The sequence below is a fragment of the Ascaphus truei genome, chromosome 13, assembly GCF_040206685.1.
Source record: "Ascaphus truei isolate aAscTru1 chromosome 13, aAscTru1.hap1, whole genome shotgun sequence".
Classification (NCBI taxonomy): domain Eukaryota; kingdom Metazoa; phylum Chordata; class Amphibia; order Anura; family Ascaphidae; genus Ascaphus; species Ascaphus truei.
In genome coordinates, this window is record NC_134495.1 from 7,096,491 (window position 1) to 7,116,490 (window position 20,000).

At 50.2% G+C, this 20,000-nt stretch overlaps 1 protein-coding gene across 1 annotated transcript in view; it reads left to right on the top strand.

Moving 5' to 3' along the window:
* Positions 1-20,000, top strand: part of LOC142464754 (lysine-specific demethylase 2B-like) — a 94,350-nt gene that overhangs the window by 37,139 nt on the left and 37,211 nt on the right. The window contains 1 exon segment of the mRNA XM_075568232.1: positions 6,806-6,899. Within this exon segment, the coding sequence (XP_075424347.1) occupies positions 6,806-6,899 (94 nt within the window).

Genomic DNA, 20,000 nt, shown 5'->3' on the forward strand with positions numbered 1-20,000 from the left:
GTAGCAGTGGCATGTAGCAGTGCCATGTGCCATGTAGCAGTGGCATGTAGCAGTGCCATGTGGCATGTAGCAGTGGCATGTAGCAGTGCCATGTGGCATGTAGCAGTGGCATGTAGCAGTGGCATGTAGCAGTGGCATGTAGCAGTGCCATGTAGCAGTGCCATGTGGCATGTAGCAGTGGCATGTAGCAGTGGCATGTAGCAGTGGCATGTAGCAGTGGCATGTAGCAGTGCCATGTAGCAGTGCCATGTGGCATGTAGCAGTGCCATGTAGCAGTGGCATGTAGCAGTGGCATGTAGCAGTGGCATGTAGCAGTGGCATGTAGCAGTGGCATGTAGCAGTGGCATGTGGCATGTAGCAGTGGCATGTAGCAGTGGCATGTAGCAGTGCCATGTAGCAGTGCCATGTAGCAGTGCCATGTAGCAGTGCCATGTAGCAGTGCCATGTAGCAGTGCCACGTAGCAGTGCCATGTAGCATGTAGCAGTGCCATGTAGCAGTGGCATGTAGCAGTGCCATGTAGCAGTGGCATGTGGCATGTAGCAGTGGCATGTAGCAGTGGCATGTAGAAGGGCCATGTAGCAGTGCCACGTAGCAGTGCCACGTAGCAGTGCCACGTAGCAGTGGACTCATGACTGTGGTGAACAGCACCTGACAAAAGGTCGCTTGTAGAGGTCAAAGCAAAGACCTCATTCACTAGTCCAGTAGGTGGGTCAACTGCAGTCTTTCACTAAGCCACCTGTGCTGAAGCAGGGATATCCTGCAAACCTGTCCTGTTGGTGGCCCTTGAGGACTGAAGTTGGGCCCACCCCCTGCGACCGCAAAGGCGCTGTATGCGGTCTTGGAAGGGTGAGGGATAATCGCTATTATCTGGCGCAGATAACGGAACGCGCTGCTACCCAGATATCCGGGTATATTCGTGGCGCCCTGTGTCTGCCGCGGTCACGATACTACTATATGCTGATGTGTGGTCTGCTGAGCCATTAAATCCAGGTGCTGGGAGGCAATGACCATCATTATAATGAATGGTGCATAGTAACGATCCATTCTTCCACAATGTACGCCGTAGGCACATTGTCATCTATGCACCGAAGAGCTTGCAATCTATTATTTTGGGTGCCCCAAGCACTGAGAGAGAACTTCGATTTAGAAAAGCTATATGGATGTGAACTGGTTACTTCCACTTCAAAGACCAGTTTTTTTTTTCCTGCATTGGATCTATTCGCCTTAAGAACGAGCTGTCGGACGTATATAGATATACTCCACAGTGACATGCAATGCAGCATCCCACGGGGGTCATTTTTAACTCTGATAGTGTAGATCGGGGCGCTATCGCACGGAAATCCCTGTTGACTTCCATGGGAGTTTCCGTGGGCTAGTGCCCCGATCGGTACAATCTCAGTTTTCACGAATAATCCGTTTAAAGTAAATTCAGTCTGCAAACCCTTGCCAGGTCTGCCTTGTTGAATGACGCGATGTTCACATCTGCTGTCCCTTTGTTGGCATTTAATCTGCACGTCCCGGCCGTGGCAGGTAAGGCAATAAGAACAGCCGGGGCGTCCGGCAACACATTGCTCTGCAAAAGGGCTACGCTGATTGACTTCTATAGCGCCAACGTTTACGCAGCGCTGTACAAAATCGTAACCAAAGTCCAGACAGTGGGGGTAAGCGCGGCAGGTAAAGGACAACATAAGGCAAAGGGAGACCCTTTCCCGAAGAGCTTACACTCTAAGTGCATCCCCTGTTTCCTGACTTCTTTGCCTAGCTTCAGACTTTCTCTTACGCTGCAAAATTCCACTCTTCCATGGCAGTGAAGAGGTTAAGGCAGGGGTTCTCAAGACCTCCCCCCGCCCCCCCCCTCCCCCCCAACAGGTCAGGTTTTCAGGCTATCCTTGCTTTAGCACTGGTGGCTCAATCAGTGCTCATCTTCGACTGAGTCACTGATCGAGCCACCTGTGCTGAAGCAGGGTTATTCTGTAAACCTGACCTGTTGGGGGGGGGGGAGGGAGGGGGGTGGTTAACGACTGGTGTTGAGCACCCCTGGGTTAAAGAATGAGGCGATCGTGATCGGCACCGATCTTCTGACGACTCCAACTCTGCGTTTGGGACGGAAGCATTTTCGCATCCGTGAAACAACGTGACCAGCGGCACACTGCTGCATAAAAGCAGCACTACACAGAGGCTTACCAACTGCCTTGGTATTCCTTGATCGGCGTTAATTCCTGGTGCAAACTAGCCCAGCAACGCCTCTATGTTCCAAGTAGAGGTGTGTATATATACATCTATATATCTATCTATATCTATAGCGCGGCAACAAAAAAGATGGAGGCAAAAATGTGCTGAAGTTTCCTTCATGCTCAAGCCGACGCCGATGTAACAGTGCCGCCCGTGTCCTCCTTTCCGCTTGCTGTGCTACACGAACAGGTGTGTGCACGTCGGGCAGCACAGGTAAGGTGCAGCGTCTCGGAGGGGAGGGGAGAAGGGAGGGGGAGGACTCCGCCACATACACTTCTGAAGCTTCACAAATGGGGGGTTTTTTTGCCGGCCGCGCGGATCACTCCGTCAGCTGCCGGCGCTAGATGTGGTTGCTAGGCAGCCAGCCCTGATATTATTGTGCGAGAGGTCTCTTGATTTGCCAGGCGTTTGGCGGGCACGTGCGAAGGTCCCCGCTAGCCTATCGGTCCCAGGGATCGCCGTACGCCGTCTGCATATTGCTGAGATCCTCCAGCTGAAGGTGATGGGGAGGGGGGCACAGGGGGGGGAGGCACAGCAGGGGGGGGGGGGGCACGGCTAAGTGAATTCTTTCTGGACCAGTTGTGTCTGTTTTTTGTTCCATCAGCTGCAGTGAGGTAATGGAGACATGGGTGGGCTAAGCATACGGTTATTAGGTCAGCGGGGGAGGGCGTGTTGGTGATTTTGAACATTTAATTGCCCCTGATGGCTGGAGACGGAACGGGCTTGTGAACACGCAGAGCTGTTACGATCTGGGCCCTATTTAATATGGTGTGAAGCCGTCTTATAATAATAATAACAGCATGTCCTTGTATAGCGCTGCTAGTTTTCCGTAGCACTTTACAGAGACATTTTTGCAGGCACAGGTCCCTGCCCCGTGGAGCTTACAATCTATGGTTTTGGTGCCTGAGGCACAGGGAGATAAACTGACTTTGCCCAAAGTCACAAGGAGCCGACACCGGGAATTGAACCCCTGCTTTAAACTCCGTGCCAGTCAGTGTCTGTACTCACTGCGCCTTCCCCTTGCTAGGAAATGTTTCAACCCCAGCCACGCAGCATGTTAAATAGAAGCCAGCGGCCTCTTTGCATCACGTATACAACTCCGGATTAGCGTATCTGCAGGTGCGTTGCATGAGTCTATATTCCCGTTTGGAATTGGTTCTTCTTGCGCAGTGTGTTGGGGTAAGGGGTAAGGGGTTTGCTACCTACGCCCCCAATAGTTCTGGAAATGAGGTGCGCGATATAATAGTATTATATATTGTGCAGAACTTTTTATTCATTTATTTTGTGTCTTGGGAGAAAAGGAAGGATATTTGTAAGGTTTGTAGCAAAGGTCACAATGGAAGAGTTTGGTAGACTGAAAAATGAAGGGAAATGTGTCTTTTACCCCAAACTCACAGGGGATTAGGTCACATTTCATAGCAACGAGCCTTTAATAAAATTATTATATATATATATATTTTTTTTTCTTTAGTGAGAAAACAGGGCAGCCAGTGACAAGGTCACAAAAAATATATATGTAAGTCTTTATTTATATAGCGCCATTAATGTACATAGCGCTTCACAGCAGTAATATATGTGACCTAATCATATAAATAACCAATAATACAAATAACACATAATGGGAAGAAGCGCTTCAGACATAAAAATGACATTTAGGAAAAGGAGTCCCTGCTCCGAAGAGCTTACACTCTAATTGGTATGTTGGGAGGGAAAAAATAAATAAATATAATATTTGTGTGCTCATTTGCATGTCATTTCCCAGAATCCCTTGCTGCAGTGGAAGTGCTGTATGCTGGGTGATAATGGGGAAAGGCGGGGTTGCAGACCTGTCTAAGACATGCAGATGAGCATACAGTTGTATTTGCATATTTATATATATATATATTTATGATGGTCACCACCCACTTACTAGGTGCTGAGTAGTTGAATGACGGTAATAAGTCAAGCTGCTCTAAGGGTCATTTCTGAAGTTGTTTGGTGCCCCGCAGAGGATACAGTCACACTGAGTATGACTGAAGGTTCCGTGAGTATTACTCGCTCGGGACGGGCTGTGTGTAAGTAAACACTAGCGAACCTCTGGGTGGGCAAATAAAGAGCCGTGCAGCAGTGTTCTGTGCCGCCCGGCACCATCACACGCCTCAAACTGGGGCGGATGGAATCACTTCCCGACCTCCTGGTGCCTACTGGACACGGTACCGACCCAAGGACCAGGTGCCTGCCGCTGCTTCTGGCGCTGAAAAGGTTAAACTAGTCTGTACCTGCAGCGCCCCGCACCTCCCATCTAATCTTTGTGGGTTTGGGCGGTGCCGCTGCCCTCTGAGGCGCTGATAATAACCGGGACGCGATCTTCTGACCATCACTATGTCCAGTACAGGTTCCCCGACTCCAGGCCTCGAGCAGCACGACTAGTGCAGGTGTTACGTACCCCCAGATTGAGCACAGGTAGTTCAGCGAAAACGATTGGCTCACCTGTGCTAATGAGAGGATCGCCTTAGAACCTGCACTGTCCGCGTTCCTGGGGGACGGGGGATTAGGAACCTCTGATCTAGGGGTATTACCAGGGTTAGAAGGAATTTGGGGTTATCGGTGGGGAAGTGCTGGTGTAACTTTGGGAGAACCCCAGTAATGTTGGGGTCTCTGCGACGTGGAATCTTAGCGCGGCACTATAATTGGCGTAGCTTTGGGGTTTATTTCGGGGGGTTGATCTCTGTGCCTGATTTTATTATAGTAGGCATCTACAAACCGTAACCTCCGCTGTGATAAGGTCCGCCAGGGTGACCTGTGCTTGGGACATCTGGTGGCCGTCCTGTATCTCTTTATTTATATATATAGTGCCCAGAGTGTACTCGGCGCTTTACAAAGACAATACTACCGCACAGGGAATTATAAAGCAATGATCGCAACAAAGTCAGCCAATAGGAAAGGAGACCCCTGCCCCGCAGAGCTTACAATCTAAGTGGTATGATGGGAGAGTCACAGAGGCAGCCGGTGAGGGGATAAGTGCGGTAGATGGCAGTGATAAGGACAGGCTAGTGGTTAATGCAGTTTGGCTAACCACAACCCTTGGTAAAAGTTGGTAGGTGAAACATCACTGTCCTACGAACAAATGAATGTATTTGTCCTTGTGTACCACTGACGGTGTGCGCATTGCAGCAATTAGGCGGCGTCCATGCTGCCGAAGACCGTGCGGAGTTATCTGCGCGTGGCGCAATCACTTTGCCTTAAGTCAGGGGAGCGAAAGCTTTTTTTCCCTGCCGACTGCTCCCCTCTCTCCGCGCCCCCCCCCCCCCTCTTACCTTGGCGTCGGCGCCATGGTGACGCGTCTCCAGAAGTAAGGTAAGTGCAGCTTACAGAGGCCTTCACCGCTTCCCCAGCATTTAATTTAAGTGCCTTCGGGAAGCGCGCGGGGCCTCTGTAAACCCCGCGCCCCCCGCAGACAATCTTGCGCCCCTCCGGTTTGCGCGCCGCTGCCTGAAGGTATTGACTGCGCCCATAGATCGCGCGGGCGCACGCACGCAGCTGCAGGAGTTGAAACTGATTTCTCGGCGCGACGGGCAGGTCACGTGAGCGGTTTGCCCAATGAGGGCGAACCAGCTCCGTGAAGTCAGACACGCCCCCCCCCCACGGCGCGTCTACCATGTCCAGAAAACGCACCCGCTGCACACGGGTGACATCACGGATGCGCGCGCTGTCGTAGGCTGTATGGACGCAGCCTTTCAAAGCACCGCGAGCAGACAGAGAATTCTCACATTCTTAAATGGCAGCGCTGATACTCGCACACCCTTCCTTTCCCACCTCACATCTGTATCGCTTTCGACTTGTAATGTCAGAACTTGCGGCAATCTGATCCCACCACACAAATTCACTAACTTACAGCCACAATAAACACATTTACACAACAGCACTAATACATATACATGTAAATACAGGTGTGTGTGTGTGTGTGTGTGTGTGTGTGTGTGTGTGTGTGTGTGTGTGTGTGTGTGTGTGTGTGTGTGTGTGTGTGTACACTCGCACACACCTGCACACTCACACATGTTCATACATACATACTCACACATGCTTATATTTTGATATGTACTGCTAACAATTGTAATTCTCTGCTTTTTATGTTTTATTTTATTTTATTTCTTATGCAGATCATTAGGTTTTTCAAAAATACTTGTGTTTTTTTAATTTAAATTATACTTGTGTGTGGTAAAGCACAAGGGAGAAGGATTACGTGTGTACAGCATGTGTGCATATTTACATTAGTGGTTGGGTGTGACACACACCCCCACACACATTCTGATTTCCAGATCTCTAGTTAAATAATGATCCAGGCCACTTTTTCTGCACACCACAGCCCGTTAAAGGCTGTTATAGCCAGTTGATAATATACTAGCATATTGGATTAAAAACCAGCCCTGGATTACGGTCACAGTGGACCTGGAGGTAGAATGTAAGATTCCAGTTTCCATGCTAGTTCGCCTACTTATCCACGTTGTTGCTACTGTACATTAGTTCCAGTAGCCAGACACAGGGTATCCGGCAATCTGTGTAACCGGCGGCATTGTCACGTCTGTTTTGCAGGTATTGTTTAATGAGTGTTAAGGGCTGCTTTACGGATTTTCACATCGATTTTGGTGGGACCTCCGTGTGGTATCACGTTTTCCGGGGCGGAAAGGTAAGTCCCACGCAGCTGAAGGGCGCCAGTAGGAAAGGGCGGGCTGGAATTGCTATCGTCACCATATTCTGTATGTTGCGCTGATTCTGTAAGTCAAACAGTCTTATTACAGAGCGTAAGAGCAGAACCGCTTCTCTACCGGCAATCCACCGGGTGTCCCCATTGGATGAGCGTGACAGACATTGTTGGAGAACAGGGCCAGACCGGACACAAACGCAGAAGGCGGGCATCGTTTATACTTTGCACCAGGAGTGCCCATCTCCCGTCCTCAAGATCCACCAATGGGTCAGGTTTTCAGGATACCCTTGCTTCAGCACAGGTGAAGACTGAGCCACTGATTGGGCCGCCTGTGCTGAAGCAGGGATCATCAAAAAAAACCTGAGCTGTTTGTGGCCCTTGAGGACTGGAGTTGGCCACCCCTGCTTTACACCAACGGCTGTGCCAGATATAGCTTTTGCATAAACAATGTTGCGTTATTTTGACAACTGGTGACTTGAATTTATGTTCTGAAACTGGGGTCACAATGTAGCAATTTTAATTGAGCTTTGAGTTTGATTTAATTTGTGGCCGTTTGGATTTTTACCGGCACTTTGAATCCTGTCACAGCCAGGGAACCTGCAACACAGGTCAAAAGAAATATTTTATATTGGGAGCAACTTGCACCTTTCAAAGCCAGTGTAACAGGGCCTTAACCCCTGTCTAAAAGCGCTTCAATAGGAAGCCTGTATTGGTCTGAGGAATCCAGCAAGGAGCTGGTTAATTGCAGCTGGAGACAATTAACCAGTCTCTACCTGGCACATCAGTCAGGTAGAAAAGCTCCTGCTGGAACTGCAGGGGATCTCTTCAGCACAGAGGGACTGTGTTGCCAGCAAGACACCAGGAACCAGACCCTAAATTCCAGGGCGCAGCAGGCCCTGGGACCCGCCAGAGGGTGGCTCCTCAACGGACACCACCCCCAGACCCAGAGCCGGACATAAAGGGCCCCCTGCTTGTAGGTGCCTCTTTGTGGCCATAGGTTGGGAAGAGGCTTATCCTCTCAGCCCTGCAGACGGGGCCTGGGAGAGTGAGTTAGCCCTTACATACCCATAGCCCATAGGACGTTTATTTATTTGTGCGCTTCCTTAAACCGTATTGTTTAAAGGGACGAGCTGAATAAGAGCCATGGTTTAATTTCCCCAAATGTGTCTCCCTGTTTGTACCGCTGCCCATGTCTCTTAAACTCAGCTGTAGGTGGCTATTTATCAAGCTCACAGAAAGATATAGATCTATCTTATACTATATTAGTGAAAGCACTGTATGTTTGCCTGCCTGCCTGCATGCATGCATGCATGCCAGCCTGCCTGGATGTCCGGTGTCCCTAGGGGAAATCTCATTGGTCCCTTGGTCCGCCCCCGCACACCTCTCATTGGCCTGAGGCGGAGTGACGGGCCAAAGGACACACAGGGACACACACACACAGGGACACACACACACAGGGACACACACTCTCCCCCGTCAGTTGGACCGCAGCTCACCTTCCACCCCCCCCCCTCCTCTCCCGGTGCCCCTCCTCTCCCGGTGCCCCTCACTCTCCCGGTGCCCCTCACTCTCTCCCCCCTCCCCACCTCACCCAAATCCCCACGCTCCGCAACATCCCCAGCCGCACCATCACCCTCACCGTGCGCCGCGGAGGAAGCGCGGCCCTGCTGCTCAGCAGCAAACTCCAGGCTCTTCCCCCCTCACGGCGCGGCCCTCCTGCTCTCCCCCTCACGTGCGCCGCTACCGGAGAGGGGAAGCGGCGCGGGACTCCCCATCACGTGCGCCGATACCGGAGAGGGGAAGCGTCGCGGGACTCCCCATCACGTGCGCCGCTACTGGAGAGGGGAAGCGGCGCGGGACTCCCCATCACGTGCGCCGCTACCGGAGAGGGGAAGCGCGGCGCGGGACTCCCCCTCACGTGCGCCGCTACCGGAGAGGGGAAGCGCGGCGCGGGACTCCCCCTCACGTGCGCCGCTACCGGAGAGGGGAAGCGCGGCGCGGGACTCCCCATCACGTGTGACGCTACCGGAGAGGGGAAGCGCGGCGCGGGACACCTGCCACTCTTGCCCCCCCCCCAGCTTCCCGAACTCACCTCCTGCCCCAGCCAGATGCCACGGGGTCAAGGTAAGTCACACACCGTCTCCCACCCACGCACTGTCACCCAGTCACCCACACACCCACCCAGTCACTTTCACCCACTCAGTCACTCACTCAGTCACCCACTCAGTCACTCACTCAGTCACCCACCCACTCAGTAACCCACCCACCCACTCACTTAGTCACCCAAAAAATCACTTAGTCACCCACCCACTCACTCAGTCACCCACCCACTCAGTCACCCACCCACTCAGTCACCCACCCACTCACTCAGTCACCCACTCAGTCACCCACACACCCACCCAGTCACCCACCCAGTCACTTTCACCCAGTCACCCACTTTCACCCAGTCACCCACCCACCCACTCAGTCACCCACCCACTCAGTCACCCACTCACTCAGTCACCCACTCACTCAGTCACTCACTCAGTCACCCACCCACACACCCACCCAGTCACCCACCCAGTCACTTTCACCCAGTCACCCACTTTCACCCAGTCACCCACCCACTCAGTCACCCACCCACTCAGTCACCCACTCAGTTACCCACCCATTCAGTCACCCAGTCACCCATTCAGTCAGTCACCCATTCAGTCAGTCACCCAGTCACCCACCCATTCAGTCAGTCAGTCACCCACTCACCCACCCAGTCACCCACTCACCCACCCAGTCAGTCACCCACTCACCCACCCAGTCAGTCACCCACTCACCCACCCAGTCAGTCACCCACTCACCCACCCAGTCAGTCACCCACTCACCCACCCAGTCAGTCACCCACTCACCCACCCAGTCAGTCACCCACTCACCCACCCAGTCAGTCACCCACTCACCCACCCAGTCACCCACTCACCCACCCAGTCAGTCACTCACCCACCCAGTCAGTCACCCACCCACCCAGTCACCCATTCACCCACCCAGTCAGTCTCCCACTCACCCACCCAGTCAGTCTCCCACTCACCCACCCAGTCAGTCTCCCACTCACCCACCCACCGACCCAACTCACCCACCCAACCACCGACCCAAAGTCACCCACTGACCCAAAGTCACCCACCCACTGACCCAAAGTCAAACCGACCCAAAGTCACCCACCCACAGACCCAAAGTCACACACCCACCGACCCAAAGTCACACACCCACCGACCCAAAGTCAAACCGACCCAAAGTCACCCACCCACCGACCCAAAGTCACCCACCCACCGACCCAAAGTCAAACCGACCCAAAGTCACCCACCCACTCAGTCACCCACCCACTCAGTCAAGTGTCACACACCCACCCAGTCACCCACACACTCAGTCAACTCAGTCACCCACCTAGCTGTCAAGGGGGGGGGGGGGGAAGCCTAACCCTGTCGTACGCCCCCCCAAAATTATATCCCGGGCAACGCCGGGTCTCTCAGCTAGTATATATATATAGATCTATATCAAGAATTGCATATACAGAGCTGTGCAAACGTAGAGCTGAAGATGTGAGAAAATATAACTGTGATATGGTGAAGATAAACGTTAGACAAAGAAGCGGCCTGTGATTGGGAAGAAGCGAGTCCTCTTCCCTCAAACAAGACGATGGATCAACTATAAAAAATGTCCACTTATAAAGTGGTTTGGGGACTGCTACAGGGCTTGTCGAAGGACACAGATTAGGCCTCGGCCAAGCTCCCCGCTGGCGTGCTGAGGCGCGCTGAGGCTCAGGGAAAGCGGGTGCTTTCCCTGGCCTTGCGGGTGCTTTCCCTGCGCGCTGTCAGGGGGCGGGCCGGAGGCGGGCCAATGACGTCACGGAGCTGGTTCATTGGGTGAACCGCTCACGTGACCGGCCCTGCGCGCCGGCAAGCGGGGAAATTTTAAATTTCCCTAAGACCTACGCTTCCGCGCGCTTGCGGAACTGTAAGGCGAGCCCCTACTAGAGCCGCTCTAATTGCGGCTGTAGGGGCTCAGCGCGCCTCCGCCAGCAAGCAAGTAACATGGCCGAGGCCTAACACATGTCATAATCCATCAGAAGAGTAAGAAGAAACCACCAATAATGATGTTCTATACCTCCTTCCAGAAGAAGCGACAAAGGCAAAAAGACATCCATGAAGAATGGGAAGGCTCCCGGGGAAGATGGAATTAAAACTGAAATCTTAAAAGAAGCTGGGTAAGAAGTAGACAAAATCTTGCAAAACTCATTACATGCTGTTTGAAGAACAGGACAATTCCAGAACAAAAGAACAATGCCATAGTTCTCCTCATGCATAAGAAAGGAGACAAAGACGACCCCAAGAACTACAGACCAATCAGTCTAATTCCAATCACGTACAGGATTTTTATGACCATACTCTGTAATTGGCTTCAACAGACTGTGGATTTTGCCCAACCTAGAGAACGAGTGGTATTTTGCAGTGGATACAACACAATGGACCACATCCAAGTTGTATAAGAAGTTATTTCCCGATGTAATGGATACAATTTACCAATCGATGGGAACCTTTCGAATAAAACCAACCAGAGACTGAAGATGGGGTGGAGGCATTTGGCTGAAACAAGACCAGTCTATCAAAGGAACCTTCCACTGTGGCTCAACAGTGACATGTTTGACCAGTGTGTCCTGCCTATGCTCCCGTGTGGATGTACATGTTGGCCCTAAATGTGAAGATCATTCCGAAAATTTAACTCCAAAGAAGTATGGAGAGATGCATGCTGGGTATTACTCGAAGGGACAGGAAAATGAATGAATTGGTTTGAAAGTATGTGACATCATTGCAAGGGTGAAGATATTTAGAAATGACAGTGGGCTGGACATATCTCAAAGAGGGTACATGACTGGATTCCCAGGCTCATCAAAAGACCAAGACAATGACCAAAAGTAAGATGGGAGGATGGGATGAGGGAGTGTGTGGGAGCGACGTGGAGAAGAGAGGCTGTAACCGCAGGATCATTGGGGAGACTTCATCCAGCAGTGGGGAGACACGGGCTGGAGAGGATGGGATGAGGGAATGTGTGGGAGCGACGTGGAGAAGAGAGGCTGTAACCGCAGGACCTGGGGGATCATTGAGAGACTTCATCCAGCAGTGGGGAGACACGGGCTGGGGAGGATGGGATGAGGGAATGTGTGGGAGCGACGTGGAGAAGAGAGGCTGTAACCGCAGGACCTGGGGGATCATTGGGGAGACTTCATCCAGCAGTGGGGAGACACCGGCTGAATATGATGTATATATCTATCTATTTTGTATCTTCAACGGATGTTAGAAACCTTTTTGATCAGGTGCTTTTTTTTTTTTGTATCATCCCTTTTGTTACAGAAGAATTACATCTTCACGGGGGTATATGGCAATGCTAACAAGGCAGCAATGGCTTTGTATGATATTGAATAGTGTCCTAAGATACAGGGCAGGCTTCTGAAATAATGCAATAGCAAAAACTTCCTGCGCTGCGCCCCCCCTGCCTGCTGTCCTCCTGGGTCACGCCCCCCCCCCTCACCTCTTATGTGGCATCAATTGACGCTGCGGGGTCATGTGACGTCATGTCACGTGACCTGCTGCGTCATTTGACGTTACGTTTTCACCATGGCAATGGGCATCATTTGATTCAGCGTTGCCATGGAGAGACGCGACTGAAGCCGGGTAAATAAGTTTACAGAGGCCTCGCGCTCTCAGCGCGGGGACCTCAGTAACCACCGCGCCCCCAGTTTGTGCACCCCTGTTCCAGAGCATAGTCTCACACGGACGCAGTACCAGGAAGCAGAGCCGCAGTTGATGACATCTCCAGCTGCTGTGTAGTTAAGCTGACAGTTGCCGCTGTGAAAGATGAATGGCTGAATGCAGCGCTCTCTGCAAGAAACTGCTGGAGAAAATAGGGGCCCCTCTACTAAGCGCCGCAAACAGCTTTTTTTGGATCATTGTCGCACGGAAATCTCATTTTAAATTGCGTTTGTGTGCACCTATAAACCATCCTGAAATCTCGCATTCTGCGCCGGCAGCGGCAAAAATGTTTTTCTCCGCACGCATATTGCCTGCACCAGGCGTGCCGATGTAAATGGTATGTACTAAAAGAAGAATGTCTCTGTGCACCAAAAAAAGTTGAACCTGCGTCAAAATCATCCGCCAAATTGACGCAAACCCTAAGAAGTCTGTTTATTTTCTTAGCGCAGAATGAAATTGCCATGTATCAACCAAAGCTGTATTTGGCGCTGCAGGAATGTTTAATTATATAGCAGGGGTTTCCTTCAGATGCATTGTAAGGAACCCCCAACCCTCTCTAATAGCGTGTCTGAGATCAGATGCATTGTAAGGAACCCCAACACTCTCTAATAGCGCGTCTGAGATCAGATGCATTGTAAGGAACCCCAACACTCTCTAATAGCGCGTCTGAGATCAGATGCATTGTAAGAAACCCCAACCCTCTCTAATAGCGCGTCTGAGATCAGATGCATTGTAAGGAACCCCAACCCTCTCTAATAGCGCGTCTGAGATCAGATGCATTGTAAGGAACCCCAACCCTCTCTAATAGCGCGTCTGAGATCAGATATATTGTAAGGAACCTCAACCCTCTCTAATAGCGCGTCTGAGATCAGATATATTGTAAGGAACCTCAACCCTCTCTAATAGCGCGTCTGAGATCAGATGCATTGTACATTTTTCTGTATTTGGTACAATTTTCAAATTACCTAAAAATTGCAGGGAACCCTGGTTGAAAAACATTGTTATAAAGGTTAACAAAATTTATTATTTTCACATTATGGCCGATATAAATAATATTACACTAATAATTGATATTTAATAACACTAGTTGTTATTAATAAAAAAGAAAATACACCATTCTCTTTTCATTTAAATCGTATCAATCAGGCGCTCACCCCGACACAAAGCATCAATCTTCATGTCACACAATAGCTGCATTGTGTGTGTGAAGTGACAGATCGGCGTTCATGCATACACTGCACATCTTGTGAAGGTTTCAACTACTTTTTCGAACTAAAATGTTGACGCAGAAAAATAAACCCTTCAAATAAGATCTTGGGAGATCTGCCTTATAGATCTTATAGATTTTTTTTTGGGTGGCGAATTCCAAAGCGGGTTTGCTAAATAATAATGCTTTGAGGTTGTGGGATGCTGTGTTACCGCTGGCGCAACTATGGGGAACCGTATGTCACCACCTTTGACTCGGGCCCCATAAAAACATTCTGATTTATATCGGGGGGGGGGGGGGGTTCTCGACTCCAGTCCTCCAGAACCCCCAACAGGTCTGGTTTTAAGGATATCCCTGCTTCAGCACAGGTGTGTCAGCCGGAATGACTGAGGTTCTTGAGGACTGCAGTTCGGAACCACTGTGATGTACAAAGACGATATGCTGGGTTTGTCCGACCGCATTCAATGGCTCAAATTACAATGCAGCAGGAGTGGGCAACTCCAGTCCTCATGGGCCAACAGGCCGGGTTTTAAGGATATCCCTGAATCAGCACAGGTGGGGCAGTCGCTGACTTGAGCCACCTGCGCTGAAGCAGGGATATCCTTTAAACCTGACCCGTTTCGTGGCCCTTGAGGACTGGAGTTCCCGCCCCATGCAATATAGGATCTGACCTCCAACATACATTTGAAGCTGCCGTCTTTGAAATGTGAAACATTCTGGGAGCCTTTTCGGCTTCGAGTTTGAGCTTTTTAGGGCATCGGAACATACACTGGATTGTCGTTTTTCTCATTGTAAATGATACTTGTGATTCAGCGCAATTATGATGCATTATATCAATTGTGTATACAGGGGGGCTCAACTCCACTCCTCAACCCCCCCCCCCCCCCCCACCCCCAACAGGTCAGGTTTTGAGGATATCCCAGCCTCCGCACAGGTGGTACAGTCGAAGATTGGCAGGGATATCCTGAAAACCTGACCTGTTGTGGGGGGGGGGGTTGAGGACTGGGGTTGAGCCCCCCTGTATTAGGGCAGCGAAGATAGGCTGCTCAATAAGTTCTGTGTAACCGGCATGTACTCCCTCCTGGAAGTGCAGGTAATGGCCATCACTTCTGTCACACGGCTGTTCCAGTTTAGCAGAAACATAATACTGTATAAAGATCAGGAGATCTGTATAAAGATCAGGAGATCACACAGTACAGATCTTACCGACTAAAGACAAACTGAAGAGATCACAATATAAGATCACAATGATAATAACACGGGGCAGTAACTTCTTTCTTCACCCAGTAAAGTGTCAGAGTGCTTGTATGTATAAATACAGGAATACATACGTCTGAATGCGCTTGTATGTATAAATACATGAATACATACGTCTGAATGCGTGCTTGTGTGTAACTATCTTCAGATGTCTTTCCATATCTCTGCCTCTCTCTGTATATGTGTATATATAAATGTGTATATATATGTATATTTATTTTTATATTACATAAACCAGGTGTCCGGTGGTTTACAATCAGACGTGAAAAAACAGTGTGTAGATAGATCCATCCCATGTATCCCATCCCATGTATCCCATCCCATGTATCCCATCCCATGTATCCCATGTATCCCATCCCATGTATCCCATCCCATGTATCCCATCCCATGTATCCCATCCCATGTATCCCATCCCATGTATCCCATCCCATCCCATGTATCCCATCCCATCCCATGTATCCCATCCCATGTATCCCATCCCATGTATCCCATCCCATCCCATGTATCCCATCCCATCCCATGTATCCCATCCCATGTATCCCATCCCATCCCATGTATCCCATCCCATGTATCCCATCCCATGTATCCCATCCCATGTATCCCATCCCATCCCATGTATCCCATCCCATGCATGTATCCCATCCCATGTATCCCATCCCATGTATCCCATGCCATGTATCCCATCCCATGTATCCCATGCCATGTATCCCATGCCATGTATCCCATGCCATGTATCCCATGCCATGTATCCCATGCCATGTATCCCATCCCATGTATCCCATGTATCCCATCCCATATATCCCATCCCATGTATCCCATCCCATGTATCCCATCCCATGTATCCCATGTATCCCATCCCATGTATCCCATGTATCCCATCCCATGTATCCCATGTATCCCATGCCATGTATCCCATGCCATGTATCCCATCCCATGTATCCCATGCCATGTATCCCATCCCATGTATCCCATGCCATGTATCCCATCCCATGTATCCCATGCCATGTATCCCATCCCATCCCATGTATCCCATCCCATGTATCCCATCCCATGTATCCCATGCCATGTATCCCATCCCATGTATCCCATCCCATGTATCCCATCCCATGTATCCCATCCCATGTATCCCATGCCATGTATCCCATGCCATGTATCCCATCCCATCCCATGCATCCCATCCCATCCCATGTATCACATCCCATGTATCCCATCCCATGTATCCCATCCCATGTATCCCATGCCATGTATCCCATGCCATGTATCCCATCCCATGTATCCCATCCCATGTATCCCATGCCATGTATCCCATCCCATGTATCCCATCCCATGTATCCCATCCCATGTATCCCATCCCATGTATCCCATGCCATGTATCCCATCCCATGTATCCCATCCCATGTATCCCATCCCATGTATCCCATCCCATGTATCCCATCCCATGTATCCCATGCCATGTATCCCATCCCATGTATCCCATCCCATGTATCCCATCCCATCCCATGTATCCCATGCCATGTATCCCATGCCATGTATCCCATGACATGTATCCCATCCCATGTATCCCATCCCATGTATCCCATCCCATGTATCCCATGCCATGTATCCCATGCCATGTATCCCATGCCATGTATCCCATCCCATGTATCCCATCCCATGTATCCCATCCCATGTATCCCATCCCATGTATCCCATCCCATCCCATGCCATGTATCCCATGCCATGTATCCCATCCCATGTATCCCATCCCATGTATCCCATGCCATGTATCCCATCCCATGTATCCCATCCCATGTATCCCATGCCATGTATCCCATCCCATGTATCCCATGCCATGTATCCCATCCCATGTATCCCATCCCATGTATCCCATGCCATGTATCCCATGCCATGTATCCCATGCCATGTATCCCATCCCATGTATCCCATCCCATGTATCCCATGCCATGTATCCCATCCCATGTATCCCATCCCATGTATCCCATGCCATGTATCCCATGCCATGTATCCCATCCCATGTATCCCATCCCATGTATCCCATGCCATGTATCCCATCCCATGTATCCCATGCCATGTATCCCATGCCATGTATCCCATCCCATGCCATGTATCCCATCCCATGCCATGTATCCCATCCCATGCCATGTATCCCATCCCATGTATCCCATCCCATGTATCCCATCCCATGTATCCCATCCCATGTATCCCATCCCATGTATCCCATCCCATGTATCCCATGCCATGTATCCCATCCCATGCCATGTATCCCATCCCATGTATCCCATCCCATGTATCCCATCACATGTATCCCATCCCATGTATCCCATGCCATGTATCCCATGCCATGTATCCCATCCCATGCCATGTATCCCATCCCATGTATCCCATCCCATGTAACCCATCCCATGTATCCCATCCCATGTATCCCATGCCATGTATCCCATGCCATGTATCCCATCCCATGTATCCCATTCCATGTATCCCATCCCATGTATCCCATGCCATGTATCCCATGCCATGTATCCCATCCCATGCCATGTATCCCATCCCATGTATCCCATCCCATGTATCCCATCCCATGTATCCCATCCCATGTATCCCATGCCATGTATCCCATCCCATGTATCCCATCCCATGTATCCCATGCCATGTATCCCATCCCATGTATCCCATCCCATGCCATGTATCCCATCCATCCCATCCCATGCCATGTATCCCATCCCATGTATCCCATCCCATGTATCCCATCCCATCCCATGTATCCCATCCCATGTATCCCATGCCATGTATCCCATCCCATGTATCCCATCCCATGTATCCCATCCCATCCCATGTATCCCATCCCATGCCATGTATCCCATCCCATGTATCCCATCCCATGTATCCCATGCCATGTATCCCATGCCATGTATCCCATGCCATGTATCCCATGCCATGTATCCCATCCCATGTATCCCATCCCATGTATCCCATCCCATGTATCCCATCCCATGTATCCCACCCCATGTATCCCATGCCATGTATCCCATCCCATCTATCCCATCCCAAGTAACCCATGTATCCCATCCCATCTATCCCATCCCATGTATCCCATCCCATGTATCCCATCCCATCCCATGTATCCCATCTCATGTATCCCATGCCATGTATCCCATCCCATGTATCCCACCCCATGTATCCCATCTCATCCCATGTATCCCATCCCATGTAACCCATGTATCCCATCCCATGTAACCCATGTATCCCATCCCATGTAACCCATGTATCCCATCCCATCTACCCCATCCCATGTATCCCATCCCATGTATCCCATCCCATGTATCCCATGCCATGTATCCAATCCCATGTATCCCATCCCATGTATCCCATCCCATGTATCCCATCCCATGTATCCCATGCCATGTATCCCATGCCATGTATCCCATCCCATGTATCCCATGCCATGTATCCCATCCCATGTATCCCAAGCCATGTATCCAATCCCATGTATCCCATCCCATGTATCCCATGCCATGTATCCCATCTCATGTATCCCATCCCATGTATCCCATCCCATGTATCCCATCCCATGTATCCCATCTCATGTATCCCATCCCATGTATCCCATCCCATGTATCCCATCCCATGTATCCCATGCCATGTATCCCATCTCATGTATCCCATCCCATGTATCCCATCCCATGTATCCCATGCCATGTATCCCATGCCATGTATCCCATGCCATGTATCCCATCCCATCCCATCCCATCCCATGTATCCCATCCCATGCCATGTATCCCATCCCATGTATCCCATCCCATGTATCCCATCCCATGTATCCCATGCCATGTATCCAATCCCATGTATCCAATCCCATGTATCCCATCCCATGTATCCCATCCCATGTATCCCATCCCATGTATCCCATCCCATGTATCCCATGCCATGTATCCCATGCCATGTATACCATCCCATGCCATGTATCCCATGCCATGTATACCATCCCATGCCATGTATCCCATCCCATGTATCCCATCCCATGCCATGTATCCCATCCCATGTATCCCATCCCATGCCATGTATCCCATCCCATTTATCCCATCCCATGTATCCCATGCCATGTATCCCATCCCATGTATCCCATCCCATGTATCCCATCCCATGTATCCCATGCCATGTATCACATGCCATGTATCCCATCCCATGTATCCCATCCCATGTATCCCATGCCATGTATCCAATCCCATGTATCCCATCCCATGTATCCCATCTCATGTATCCCATCCCATGTATCCCATCCCATGTATCCCATCCCATGTATCCCATGCCATGTATCCCACCCCATGTACAACACACATCACTGCGAAATGCTCAAAGAACTAGATTGGTCATCACTAGAGTCTAGGCGCAAAGTTCACCTTTCCTGTCTCACCCTCAAATACTTTCTGGGCAAGCTACCCAGCTACCTGAACAAGCTCCTCACCCCTACCACATGCAGTACCTATCACCTGAGATCAGACTCCAAAAGACTATTCATGGTCCCAAGACTCAACAAAGTATCCGGACGTTCCTCCTTCTCCTTCCGTGCACCCCAAAACTGGAACAACCTACCAGAGACTCTCATATCCACCACCAGCTTAAGTTCTTTCAAATCTAAGGCTGTCTCACACTTTAATCTGGTCTGTAACTGTTTCATAAGCTCATAATATATATTTTCTTTAACTGTGCATGCAATGTCTTGTATATAAATGTATACCTTGTTCATTTATGTAACTGTATTTGTAACCATGTATTATTTGTTTTACTCTGTGCCCAGGACATACTTGAAAACGAGAGGTAACTCTCAATGTATTACTTCCTGGTAAAATATTT